Source organism: Centroberyx gerrardi, chromosome 23, assembly GCF_048128805.1.
Source record: "Centroberyx gerrardi isolate f3 chromosome 23, fCenGer3.hap1.cur.20231027, whole genome shotgun sequence".
Taxonomy (NCBI): Eukaryota; Metazoa; Chordata; class Actinopteri; order Beryciformes; family Berycidae; genus Centroberyx; species Centroberyx gerrardi.
The window spans coordinates 10,739,206-10,753,731 of record NC_136019.1 but is presented as its reverse complement, the minus strand read 5'-3'; the positions used below and the strand labels follow the sequence as shown (position 1 = coordinate 10,753,731).

The window sequence follows — 14,526 nt, the reverse complement described above, 5'->3', positions numbered from 1 at the left end:
GCGGCAGCAGCCCGTCTCATCCTTGACGCACAGCGCACCTCTGCCAGCTGGCCTTCTGGCGACATTACAAAAAATATCCATCACCATCCGCCAGGTCATTTCATCTTGAACTGAGCCTTACTGAAATGGAAAAATATGCAAGGGGATGATAATCTGTTCCCAATTAATGTTTTTACAACACTTTATTTGGATAGTCAGTGTTGACACTCAATTAACTAAATACTCAATTAACTTAATTACTTAATTATCAGTTGACAAAAAGTAATGTTCAACAACGTGTCACTTGCCTATTTGCTGCATATCTACAGACCCAAACATTAGACTAACCCTAACTCAGAGACTGAATAGCCTATCTACAGACCACTTTTTACACTGCTGCATCACCTGAAAATCAATAGACTTTTTAATGAAAACATTATAGTCTCTTGATAAGTTGAGTATCAGCATTGGACTATCCATATGAAGTGTGACCATTTTATTTGTTGAAGTGACAGTGTCTTAAAACAAGGCAAACTGAGGCAGAAGTATCAATAAAATTACTCTTGATTCAAGGAAAGTCTTGAAACAAGTTGATTTGCATTGGAAACAATGCAAATCAACTTGTGACATTTTCTCAACCTTGTGGCAATTTCTTTCCACTTTAAAAGAAAAATAGGATTTTAAGACTCAATTCAAGATTTCATGGCTTGTTAAGATGGACACTTTATGCACTGTGCAGATCCTCCACCTCAAGTTTATTACCACTGGCGGGCAATTTGAGAAAACGAGGGAAAGCCAGTTGTAGTAGTCTTATCTTGTATTATCCAGGCAAAGATTTCACTCTCCAGTTTGTTCCAATTATCCCTCAGCGGAATAGGAAAAATAGAGTTAATTGAGTGGAGTGGATCGTTCTCAGATGTGCTCAAGCAGAGGAACAAAAACTGATACAGATGGAAAGCATGGAATAAGAGAAAGAGAATTGAAGGGGGGGATGGAGGGAAGACGGTCGATTGGAGAGGAGGAAACTTTCCCAGAGAAAGCCATAAAACTGATTGATGACTTCCCTCGAGGAATGTTTCCCCAGGTGTGCTGCCTGTGTGTGTGTGTGTGTGTATGTGTGTGTGTCTCAAGTAGTTACAGTGTGGTTTAGAAATGCTATCCTTGGAAGCAGGACAAGTGCAATAAAGTAAATTGAGGGGAGAACTAGCACGTTTGCGCGTCAATATTGCACTTTGGCAGCATAAATACAAAGACACAAGAGACTACAGTGAGCCTTGAGGGAGGTGAAAGTAAATTGTCACCATTTAATAAATGAGCTAAACAACACGATAACACCATATTGATAATAGAAACCATCTATGAAAATGATACCAAAAAATGTTAAACTGTTTAATAAACCACTTGGAGGCCCTTAAAACACTTGGACGGCCTCAACAGGTGGTTTGCCCTGCCAAATTTTGCACCCTGCAGCAAGTTGTGTGCTTAAAATTTCATATCATAACAAACAAAATTCCGTAGAGCTGCAATTATAAAGGTCAACATCAAACCATCAGTGACAGAATTGGAGCAGGTTTCACAACACATTGGCATCTCATTTGATGGATTAGCTGCACTTGAAAATATTGACACCTAAAATGCTACAATATGGTACTGTAGGTTAAGTAACGTCGGATGAATGATCAGACATGAGCGTGAGGACACCAGATGTAGAAAACAGTATATTTATTTGCATCCACGGTCTACATTTCTACCTCTCCATTACTGGTGTCCTGAGGCCGCAAATAGAGAAAACGCATGTGATGGTACCTCCAGGTCGCTTGGGCCGAGGCGGATCCAGAAACTAGAAAGGGAAAAAACAAATTTCACTGAGGCCAAGAGGCTGCGCAGTATAATGAAAGCACTGTGCCACAGCAGTCATACCCTCATCCTGTTAACGCTTGGCTCTGTTGAGCTGAACTTTGAGTTTTCCTATCGTCATTCAACACAGCGGCATCTTCTGAAATTAAAACAGTAGTAAAGAAAATAATGACAAATACATCACTGCACACTTTGCCACACTGGAAGCGTGGTCAGTTACAGCACTTGGGGAATATGAAGGATCAGAGGCTGCAAGTAGATCTACTATTAACTTGGAGATGCATCTCGCATGTCCCCTCAATTCCTGGGATCGTCTCCCCTCATCTCCTAAGCGCATCTTCAAGGAGATCGTGTTCCCTCCCCTCTGACCTTCTCCAATGTATACAGAAGAGGTACAGAGACAAGATGTAAGGAAATGACAGAGAGACTGTTGACATACTGTCCCGGGACAAACCTGGGCTTTGCAACAGGCTTCTCTTTCAGACTTTGACCCACGGTAGCTGGAAGATCACCTCTCCACTGGACACTGGGCCAAATTTGGAGTTTGGTGATGCACTGATATCTCGTCCTGAAAAACACAGGAAAGTCTGTTTTGGAGGACTTATGATTGATAACCTCATGATATGGGGATTTTTTTTTTTAAACCACGTCTGAATTGCGTCAACATAGTAACGCAACATAAAAGATGTCTGTAAAGAAATTGGACCTTGACTGTGCACTTTGGCTACACAACTTGGTTGGCAAAAAGAGCAGAGTGGAAAATATTTCAGATGCCACGAATATAAATGCGATGTTTTTCCAAGTTTCGCTCACTTAGTCTCTGGCATGGCTGTTGACAGGTGCTGGATGGAGATGGGAAGCAGACCGCTGTGCTACAGTGGATGAAAACCTGCAGACAGACCACAAGTTAACCTGCATGGTGCATTCAGGGGTCAATGGTCCAAAGATGGAAAGATCATAATGAGTGACTTAAGCGTTTTACCTTCTCCTTCTTATGCTGTAACGATACTCTGTCCACAAAAGGTGAACATGTAGAAGACAAAGCGCTTGTAGTGGGAGGAGTTAGCAGGTCCAGAGGTTCCCCCTATTGGTATGTAACGGGTCAGGCATTTGTCATTCTGGTTTGGGCATCTGAAGGAACGAATGGTGCAACACAGCTCAAGATCCAGTCCTGTATGGGCCCTCATGGCCCATACAGGACTGGATCTTGAGCTGCCGCCTTACATGTTATCTCCTTGTAGTTGGCTCTCATAGCCAACTACAAGGAGATAACATGTAAGGCGGCGCTCAATATTCTTATATCAAGAGTTTTGTTCCACCATCTACCCTAAATTGAGTCATAGCACAAAAATTAAAACATACGTTACTTTTTAATCTACAGTAACTACCTGGGTTGCTAAAACAAGTTTTACAGACTGGATCCTCTATTTTTTCCCATAAAGGAAAGGTAGCATTTTGGAGTAGAACTCTATCCAATGTGCATCATTTAATTATATCAATGCATGTCAATATGCAATTCAAACAGCCAAAATTTGGGGGTGTGAAGTCAGGAAACGTTAGCAGCCTGCAGTCCAGTGACTGACCCAGCAAAATCCACTACACATCCCCAATAGAGAGGACTGTCAACAGGTTTTCACCCAGTCTGTCGCTCACTCCATGCAATCTGCTGCTGTGCGATCTATTGCTGTGTGTACATGCTATGAAAAATGTTGCTGCCTTTGCTTGTCCACCACCAGCCCAGCTGCCACCAGCTTAGATCTGCTTTTATGTCCTGTGGGGGGATTAAAACAATTATTCATTCTGTGCACGTAGGGAGTCCATAAAGTAGATGTATGCACTGCCAACCCCAAAAGTTGTACAGCCATGTCATCTTATCAAAAATAAATTGCTTAAACTGAGTACGTGAGTTCTCCTGACCAAACCAACACTGGGTCAGCAAAGTGGATAATAACCTTCACTTGAATCTATTTAAATAACAATGTTTGGATGCGTACCCACGAAGAAGCAGGCTCCAGCGGGAAGAGGTTGCCCAACACTGCTGTAGGGTCAGGACCAGAGCGGGATCCATCTTGTTCAGGATGCGGACCTCAACATATACAGGCCTCCGGAGGAACTTTACGACCGGGTAATCCTCTTCAGCGTAGTACGACCCATACTTCCAGTCTGTAACAAGTTAAAGTGTTTCTCGCTTGTCCAAAGTAACTTCCTGCTTTAGCGTTCTGTGAATAAAACCTTAGTTCTCCAAACAAAAAAACAAAACAATTTGATGAAATTGATAGAATTTCCAAGAAAAACAGCAGGACATGGCAATCTTGATTAAAATGTTAGTATGATTGCTTACCTCTGGCCAAACAAATGTCATTATCTACAGATGAATTTCAGGCATTGTGTAAATTCACACATTCTTCTAGTGTTTGAGTTGCCAATATACAGGGATAAAAAAAAAATCACTGAAAAAATATTTTTTCCAACCAAAGCGGATACTCACTGGTAGATACTATCCCTTGTAACACTGCCAATAGGTCCTTCCATCACCTCATATGACATGACATTTTTGTATAATACAGTATCTTCATCCATCTGAAAAGACACACACAGATTGGAGTTTTGGTTATAGAAGCATTTCTCTGAGTCAGAGATGCTGGATGCAGAAACAATGATATTGGTGGAGTTAAAACCGCAAGCCAGACAGTCAAAGAACCAGTTTTTCAGAGTGGAAGTTAGCCAACTTGCAAATTTGAATGGCAAAGAAACTACAACAACTACATAATTTTGTATGGTTAAAATGCAATATATTTGCACAGAAGTATAGGCTTCATGTTAGCTTCCTCCTCTCTTACCTCTTGCCTTTTTAACTGGGCTTCAGTTAAGTGTTATTTAGCCAGAAAAACTGTGGTTCTTTGGCTCCGCCCACTGAGGTTTAACTCAACTGATGACATTGTTTCTGCCTCACAGAAATGCTTGCATAACCAAAACTCATCTGCAAAACATGCACTGTGACTCATTCATCTAAAACCATTACATGCAAATTAGAATACATGTGGCTCTTTGTCAAGCCGTAGTCAGAGACACACAGCATTGGAATTTCAAAAACAAAACTCACCTGCATCTGAGTGCCACAGTCCTTAACGTGGAACTGACAGATAGCATCGGCTGCAGTAATACCAACAGGAGCGCAGGGACCATCAGGCCCCAGCAGGCTGATGCTGGACAGATCCAGGTGTCTCTGGTAGCCACCACCACAAACTGACCAGCCTTAGTGGAGTGGAGTCACTGAGAGTGAATGTTAGGTGTCACTGTTTGGTCAAATTAAACAGTTTGGAAGAAAATGATCAAGATTTATTTCTGGATCTGTCACATCCAAGACAAAAATCCTCACTGCAAAGAGATTCTACTCAGTTACAGGCTGTCCAAATGTCCAGAAAATGTAAATGAAATTCTAAACAGGCCTTTAATGGTCTTGAAATCAGTTAAATATAGAATTCCAAGTTTACTTCTTAATTTGAGAAGTCTTAAATGTTGCAGTTCCTTAGTGCACCATTTTTGCAGTGGCAAATCAGCCCAGTTATGCAGATATATACTTTGATTGGTCTAAAGCAGTTTTCATTTTCAGGTTTTTCCAGTTGCAAAATTGGTCTTGTCTCTCATTCTAACTCTTTAGTCTTAAATTTAACCTGATGAAACTTGCAGACACCCTGAAGTAACATTTCTATACAATTCATGTGAAAGACAACAACAAAAATAATAAAAAATGTTAAACAGCTCAGAGCTTCACAGGCCGTCTGGTTAATGTCTGAAATTTCACACAACAGTTTTTCTTCCTCTCTAACTGAACATCTCAGAGTGATTTTGGCCTCCACTCCTACAGCAACGAGGACACAGAGGGCAAGCTTATTCTCTGTCTCACCAGCCTCACTGTGTGACTAGCAGACTAAAATCAGAAAATCAGGCTAGGACGTCTCTTGCAAAGATAAAAACTACCTTAGGGAAAGCAATCAGAATTGATTGCAGGCTGGCCTATCGGATTTCTTGCAGTTAATTGACACATGTGGCACAATTCAACTGGATCATAACAGTTGTGTCCAAACAGAGGAGCATATTTTTCAGGCAGTACTGGCAGAAAAAAAATGATATTTATAGTGGTTATAATGGATTGCTGGTAATGTTTTCAAACTAGAATAGCTTTTTTCCAACTTGAACTTAGCACAACACACCAACCAACAGTCTAGCAAAATGCTCTTAAAAATGATTTCTTATTGGAGTTCCCAAACAGATATCTGAAAATGGGATTGTTGACTCTGGAGATTTTTACCTCTATGCTATCATTACATCTGAGAACTATCCATTGATTACTGGCTATGGATTGGTACTTTTAAATATTCCAGTATCCAGAGAGGTTACACAAATAGTGAAGCATAATTATTTAAGCAGAAATTTGATATTTCATAAGAATTTGCTGGGGTAGTCTGCAAATAACAACCAGAGCAAATGATAATATATTTAGAGTCCATCTTTACTACATTTCACAGGCAAATATTACATTTCCAAAATGTATAACCATAAAGACTCAAACACCATCTTTATTAGACTTGGTTACTTCAACAGAGCTACTTGATGTTCGCAGTGTTTTCCAGGGGAGAAATACAAATGGGCCCAAGGTCGTTTCCTTATGCATCTCTGGAATGAGAGAAAATCTGAATTGACTTCATCAGTTGATCATATTCAATTCATTGTAACTTGATCAGCTGAAGCACATGAATAATAAACACATTTCATACACACAGGCTATTCACTACATATATTCAGTATACCAGATGTAATACCATTTCTGGTATACTTGCTTTTGCTCCTCAGTGCCCTCTTGTGGCTGGATGGGTAACCTGCAGGCTTGGCTCTGCTGGTGTGACCACAAGTCTCACAGACAGAGTCATCACCATCCACTGACCTCCACCTGATACATGGAGGAGAAAATAGGGTTTCATTTTTGGAGTACAGAAACAGAGAGGAGAGATATGGGATGGCATGAAACATTAGTTATGAGCCGGACTTGAAAGCCATTACATCATTTTACAACATTTATGTCATACAAAAACCCAACATTGCGAGAACATGGTATGTGCCACAGAGTCCTCCATGACTTTCCAATGGTATATGAAGATAACATGAATAAAATAAGAATAAAATATAAGCATTGTGTATTGAAACTGACCTCCCATTGATAAGAGAACAGGCCTTTTTCACCGGGTCCCTCTTTGAAATGGGCACTGCTTCCAGGTAACATGTTATATAGATCTACAGTAGATAATACAACACATGCTGAGCTCATACTGATTCACATCACAGTGCAGATCATGCTTGCTTAATAATTAAAGGGCAGGTCTGTATCCTGCTCACTAACCAACAGAATAGACCTCTACTGTACGGATATTAAAAGACATAGATACATTCTGGAATCGGTGCTGACAGCGTGTCTGTGATCCTGGTGGAAGAGGAAAGGCTCGAGTAGAATCTGGAGGAGTTTGTCCTGGACTCGGGGCAGGAAACGGGAGCGGGAGCCAGACAGCTGGGAGTCTGTAAAACACCTGCGAGGTACAGAAGGATCAGATTTAATTTCTGCCCTGGACATGCACTGGGCCAGTGATTGGGTGTTGTATAATACTAATGGGATATGGAGCTGGTAGGGAACATTTCAGCTGGGCGGATTCTTGCCAACATTGGGTCTTGGACCCTGGTCCTCCAGCTGTAGGACGGTCTCTAACCACTAGGCCGCCAAAAACTGATCCGAGGAACTAGTTGCGTTTGGAGGAACTAGCTTTACACCGCAATGTTAATCTAAAAGCCTTAATCTCTAAATGCTGGGCAATAATTTGTAAATGAAAGGTACTGCACTCACCCCTGGTGGTCTATGAAGGGGTATCTGGGGTAAGAATGCACATCAGAGGTTGGAGTAGCCACACAGCTGTCTACATACAGACGAAGAGGAAGATGGTTGGCCACATCTACAGAAGCCTCAATGTTGACCAAGTCACCCAGGAAGTAAACAGATGATTGTCTCTCATTGCTCCAGTCGTCTGAGAAGAGATAAGACGCAGCAACATAAAGAGGATTTCTGAAGACATCTGGAGATATTTATAAGTATTTTAATTTTGTCAGTCAGGGACTTGATCAAAATCAATTTTATTTTCCAACAACAGGTGCACAAAGAATTTTACTATATTAACTTACCTATTATCCTTTAAAAACTACTGTAATTTGTTTTAATTTTGTGCAATCAATCAATGTCATTTTGGAACAAACAGGCGATTGGTTACCATACTCAGACTGAAACCAACCCACCTGTCATGAGCCTGAGGTGGAAGTCTAGGCTGTGATGAGTGGACTGGGTCGAGATCAGGGGGCTCCAGGTCGGCCTCAGCGCCCTGCTGCTCACTCTGTACCTCCTGCAGGGTGAGAAAGGGACTTCAACCCGGCAACCCTAAATCACTTGAGTAAGCACTCCATTACTGCAACTATGCAATGCAAGAGAATGTAACTGCTAAGTAGAAATAGCATGTAAACATAGCATAAGAAATAATACACGTAAAATATGCGGAGAAGACATATCACTGCAACATTTGACTTTTTCTTCAGTATGCTTTGCTCACAGCTTAGTTTGGGTATGACAGACGTGTGCTGGTAAGGCGCCCCAAAATACTTGCACACTTGCAAAGGGTGCTAGCAGTTGTAACAGCAGTGTTACATGCTGGTTTCTGCATACTGCTCCCCCATACTAAGAGAAACCAAAACCAAAAGTATTCCAGTGGAAAACCCAGTGGTGCTGATAATGTGCCATACAGGTACTGAACCATACTGGTACAATGCAAAAACCTATATGCAAACTAGCAGTGTATAAATCAGGTTTTTTCTGCATATTCTAACAACATGCAGCATCAGCTGAACATATCAGACGTTAAAGATCAGTATTTCTACACATTTGCACCTTCCATATTCACACTGCACTGGAATGGCAACTCCCACTGCTTGAAAGATGCTTCCAGCTAAAGGTGGTGGAGGAGTGAACAGGAGCAGGTTGTTGTACAGCACAGCACTCTCCGTCACCTAGGAACAGAGACACAGAGCATTATCAACATAAAAACACTAGGTGGCAGCATTACACAATTATGCTCCATCTCCTTTAGCTTTGGTTGCATAGGGCAGACTTAAAAGTGTAGCTGTGTGGATATGGCACCATATTGTATATACGCTTGATTGCTGTACAGTTAGAATGACATTACACACTGATTATCAAGAGGCTTACTAACCATTACTTTGGTTCCACACTCGCTCAGTGGTGCTCTGATGGTGTAGTCCCCACTTCCAGATCTTGTGGCTGTGCAGTGATCTTGTGAATTACTGACAGGCCCAAGCCTCAAGTGTTTGGGCTCAAAAGGCAATCTGTGGCCAAAGAGATAAGCCTTCATCACGACCTCGATGCTATCCTCGTGGCATTTCACCACAAAGGTCTTGGCCTTATGCTCTCTAACAGCAGTTCTTCCAATAGGATCCTCAAAGTGAGTACTGGGGTCACTTGTTGGATGAGCGTTTGGTTTGTATGCCTGGTTCTGTGACTTGGCTTCAAGGGCGGCCAAGTCAGAGAAAGACATGAAAAGAGGTTTGGATTGGTAAGTGTAGCACTCAATTGCCACCAACTTACACAGTACATACAGAGAGAATGCAAAGTGCACAGAAATATGAGCCATTATGGTGTTGCATTGAGAATGACTCCTCTGGTAACTTCTAACTTGATCAAAAGTTCCCTTTTTCAAGGCAAAGCTGTCAAATCAACAGATGGCCAAAGGGGTTTTTGGCTTGTGGAACACAAACACACCTGAGACTAATCATCTTTGATTAATGACTAAATACCATGACTGTAAAACTCACACCTCATCTTGAAAATATTGATACCATTTCACTGGAAGCCATTTTTCTGTCAAACGTACAGAAGGCAGCAGAATAACCTGCAGTGTTATACAAAAGCATTTATTCAAGATGAAAAACTGTACATATTGCATTTCAGGATTGCAGGTTCAGGAGAAAATACTGACATGTATCATACAACGAATGGCATCTAAGGAGTAACAGCGTCCACAAACAACATAACACTGGAAAGGTAAACAATTTTCGTACACTTCAAACCATTACCCATCTACTTTTTACATGTGCAGCTGTAGTGCTGCAAAAGTCAATGGTCTCAAAAACGATGGTGGGCATCAAATGTCATTCCAAATAGTTGTATAACATCAGGATGCATAAAAAGAAGTAGAAGTAATAAAATAATTTTATAAAAGGCTGACATCATTCATACGAAATTACTAAGAGAAAGTTAGAGTTAAATTCTATAAAGCATCATTACAGCTCTCACTGTAATCTCTCCTATAGGTCTTTACCACAATTTGGCACCAGGAATAATGATGAAAGTATGTCACAGAAAAGGTAATTTCAACTTTTATCAATTGCAGAACGTCCCGTTTGCCGACTACCCAGCCAAAAACTGTAATAGTGTTCTTAATGTAATCTCTCCTTAACATACTGTATCTGCTGTGATTTGGCTCCAAGAATATAGTTAAAAATATGTCAAAACAGATTATTTAAACTTTTATCCATTACTTTGCAGTTTGCTGACGACCCAGCCAAAAGCTAAAACAGAGGTCTTCTGTTGTGGACTGCATTCCCGCTTGAGAAGATGTTTTCTTCAAAGCTCCCCGGCATCATGCGTCTTTCCCTCCTCAGCACTGTCACTTGTTGCCTCCTCCGCCCGTCCTTTGATCCCCGTGTCTCCTTTCCACATCTCCTTTAGACATTCTGAGAGAAAGAGAGAACCAACAACAGCATCTGAGCAGCAGGTTTTAGCTGTATAGTTCATTCTAGGCAGAGAGAGATGGATACGTTCTCTTTTAATGTTCAGGCTTCAGTGCTTGCAAAGGTCAACTGTCAGTAAATAGTGGTCCTTCAAATATATATGTGTAAGAATACGTGCATGCATATTCACATGAAACAGATTTCTTTTCTTGTGCTGGCTGGAGTGTCTGGTGAGATTTCAGCGTATGTGTTATCAAGCCAACTAAACCTAAGGCTTAAGGCCGAGGTCCAGGGTCCTGCAGGTTTTTGCTCCTCTCTGGACTCTGGTGGTTAATGAGCCACACCTGGGTCACGTTCAATAGCCCCAACATGGAGGGAACAGGACATTTAAAAGGAAAAGGTAGTGCGTTGAACGTCGTGTTGCAAAGCATTTGCTATGGGTTGTTATTGGCTGAGAAGGCGATTCTGTGCGTCCTCCTTGAAGAATTCTCCAGGCCAATTGCAGAAATGCGTGACAGGCGTTTGTACGCAGCCAATGAAAATGCAGAATCATACCGAGCGGGATCAAATGTACCTCAAAAGACGCTGCAATCGCAAACATATCGTTCAAAACAGAGCTAGGTTGGAACGTGGCCCAGGTTTGTATCTACCTGACACCAGGTGTGGCTCATTAACTATCAGGGAGGAACAAAAACCTGCAGGACACCGGACCTCGAGAACTGGAATTGAGTATCTAGGTCTTAAGATATTCTAAGCAGCATTAGTTCGACCAGTGGTTCTCAATCCTGGTCTTCGGGAGCCCCAGAATCCTGCTGGTTTTCATTCTAGCCATCTAATCAGAAACTATTTTACACCTGAGATGCAAGGTGAATGCAATTAATTGCCAGTAGCTACCTGGTGGGATAGAAAACCAGCTGTACTCTGAGTCCCGAGGACCAGGACTGAGAACCACTGACTTAGACCATAAGCAGCAAATACCAGCCAGTGCAAACTCTGAACACAAGTGTCTTTGCGTCGTGTGTGTCCCACCTTGCTCGGACGTCTCGAGGACGTGGCTCTCACAGAGGAAGTTCTCCAGCCTCTGCTCCTGATGATGGAAGTACCAGTCCTCCACCACCTCCTCATACTGCTCCAGCATCGTCTCACACTGAGTGACACCCACCAACACACACACACACACACACACACACACACACACACATGTATATTCAAACACAGACAAATATTGTGTATTTCAGAAGTACGTATACATTTTTATACATTAATACTCGGTGTATTATTAAATATTTTTTCTGTTTCGAGGTACACCTATTATTTATGGACTATTGAACGTTGAATTATTTCGTTAAAATGACTAAGATATTAAAAATGACAAAAATTACACAGCTGTTTTTCACTATTATGAAAAACTGTATACCTACTTTTGAAATTGAAACTACTTTTGAAATGATATCTACGCTATATACTTGTTGTACACAAACCTATACATGTGTATGCTGTCAAGTGCACAGACACAGACACACAAGCACACACACACACACACAACACCACTACACACACCTGCTTCTTCATGTCGGACACCTCTACAGAGGGCTCGTCCCACATCTCAAACGGCAGACCCAGCTCCACCTTGACTCCTTTGTGGACCAGGTTCTTCAGAGTGGTCATGGTCTGACTGGCACCCTGCAACGCAAACAAACCTGCTGTCAACTTTTCACTCTTTCTGTACTGTGCAACCATTTTACTTGCATATGCTCCTACAAATAGATGTTTGAGAATAAGAAAAATAAAAAAAACAAACAAAACAAAAAAAACGAGCATCTGTGTCAGTAGAGATATCACCGTCTAACCGTATGTGTTGGTAATAATACTGTTTCATATTTTTTTTTGTTGCTGTTTTTGATGACTTTGGTGTTTGTGTTTCTACTCTATATACATGTATTTATGCTTTTGAAACTGTAAAACTTGAGCTTTGTCAGTGTTTGTATCCTAATTGTGAATGTGGAGTAGGGCATTGCTGGAAAACAGCATCTGTGTTCAGCCAACCTACCCTAGGTAAATAAAGGTTTTAAAAAAAACAACAACAACCCAAAAAACAATTGAATTGAAAATCTGACACTTTCAATTTTTAAGTGGCACAAGATTTGTGGTCCTATGAAAATATTTTTACTGTCGAGCCCAGTGTTTCCCTGTTCAGTTTGTGGTGCTGCTAAAATGGGTATTTCACTCCAGGGGCTCTCTCAGAGTAAATCTGCTAAAAAGCCATCAAACTGATGGGCAGGTGGATGCCAGCAGGAGTATTAAAATGCAAGCGGATTAACTTTACCTTGGCGTAGCGGAGGCTGCCGGGCCTCTCTGCATGGACATTATACTGCAGGATGCGCTCACAGATGTTGTCTACCGCCTCAGTCAGCCGGGTCTCCCTGAAAACACAGCAGAAGGATAAACCTACAGGCCCTCAGATTCATTTTCAAAAAAAACAAAGTGCTAAAGTCTCTTTAGCAATCTCCATTCAACAGGGGTTTGAATACATGAAGTTATAGTGTCACTGTGAACTTTAGGGATGTGGTTCAGTCCAGATAGCCTGGTAAGACCACATACTTCCTTTAAACAGTGGCAATAGGAAAGGAAATCACACCTTTTCTGCTTGATTTTCCCAGATGAGTGAGCGGTTAGCACTTCACTCTCATGTAGTTACACATATAAACACATAAACACATATTCACAGTTGGAAACTATCAGGTTCAACCAGTTTCTACTGTTGTTCACTGTGCAGCCGGAATAATTGCCTTGCTCAAGGGCATCTGCACAGTGGTAGGGTTGTAGTGAATATTCCCCAGACAGAGGTAATAACTCACGAGGTGTTGTATTTTATCTTGCGCCTGCGCTTGCCAGTATCCAGCACTTCCCCGAGCTCCAGGACTTCTTTGGATCGGCCGGTTTTCTCCAGCGCTGCCTGCAGCTCGACAGTCAGGAACTTACACACTGAGACAGCAGGGACACAGACCATCAGATACAGACATGAGACAGACAGGCAGACACTACAGACCTGCGGGAGCCACTACTAGGCTGCATTATGGATATAGGAGCATGCAAACAGGTTGAGAGGACAAGCACTCAGCCGCACACTCACATTACAGTGTTATTACAATGCCATATAAACAGTAAGCATAGCTATTTGTTAACGTTACTGTTTATCGTTATATAAAGTTGGCTAAACCGTGGAAATGTCAAAAAAATATCGACACAAAATTTAAGAAACTTTCCTACCTTCACATTTATTTGGTAGTCTGTCATCTTGGTCTGCTATAACGCAGCTAAAGAGCCAAAACAAAGCCAATGCAAAAATTGTCATTGCAACTGGTTTTTCGCAAACCTATAACTAAATGTTAAATGTTATAGTGGCCACATCGGCATATTGGGTGACTAGGAACTGCGCATGCGTAACGCATCCCAAAAGGAGAGACTAGTAGATGTTGGGTGCTTGGATTTGAGGGAAGCATGTCGATAGAAGAAAACATCGATCGGCAGGACACAGCGGCTGCACAGCTGAGGTCTAATTGTTTGAGGAGTGGAAGAATAAAAATAGATGTGATGACAATTCTGGTGGCTTGGAGACAAGAGTGATTAAAATGCATGGCAGTTGAAAAATCGAGTGATAAATTGACAGGTAATTTGATAGATCCAGAGATGATTTGATTGAAACCGTGGTGATGGTCTGATTTAAAAAAAAAAAATAATAATCATTTCGAAATTTGTGAATTTATCTTTGCAAGTATATCTGCTTTCAAATTCCTAATAAAAACACAGTTTACAAAAAATCACTAACAAAACTATTCACGTTATGAAATA

The 14,526-nt window shown here is 41.4% G+C and overlaps 2 protein-coding genes across 2 annotated transcripts in view; one reads left to right on the top strand and one right to left on the bottom strand.

Annotated features, from left to right (window-relative positions):
- LOC139927631 (transmembrane protein 272-like) overlaps nucleotides 1-14,526 on the top strand; it is a 96,114-nt gene that overhangs the window by 52,934 nt on the left and 28,654 nt on the right. The gene's annotated exons all lie outside the window — the stretch shown is intronic.
- On the bottom strand, nucleotides 9,876-14,096 carry cnpy4 (canopy FGF signaling regulator 4). The gene is made up of 6 exons (XM_071909464.2): nucleotides 13,945-14,096; nucleotides 13,533-13,659; nucleotides 13,001-13,097; nucleotides 12,235-12,357; nucleotides 11,704-11,821; nucleotides 9,876-10,677 (listed from the first exon to the last, which is right to left on the bottom strand). The coding sequence occupies exons 1-6, from the start codon at nucleotides 14,027-14,029 to the stop codon at nucleotides 10,568-10,570; spliced, it is 660 nt and encodes a 219-aa protein (XP_071765565.2). The 5' UTR covers nucleotides 14,030-14,096; the 3' UTR covers nucleotides 9,876-10,567.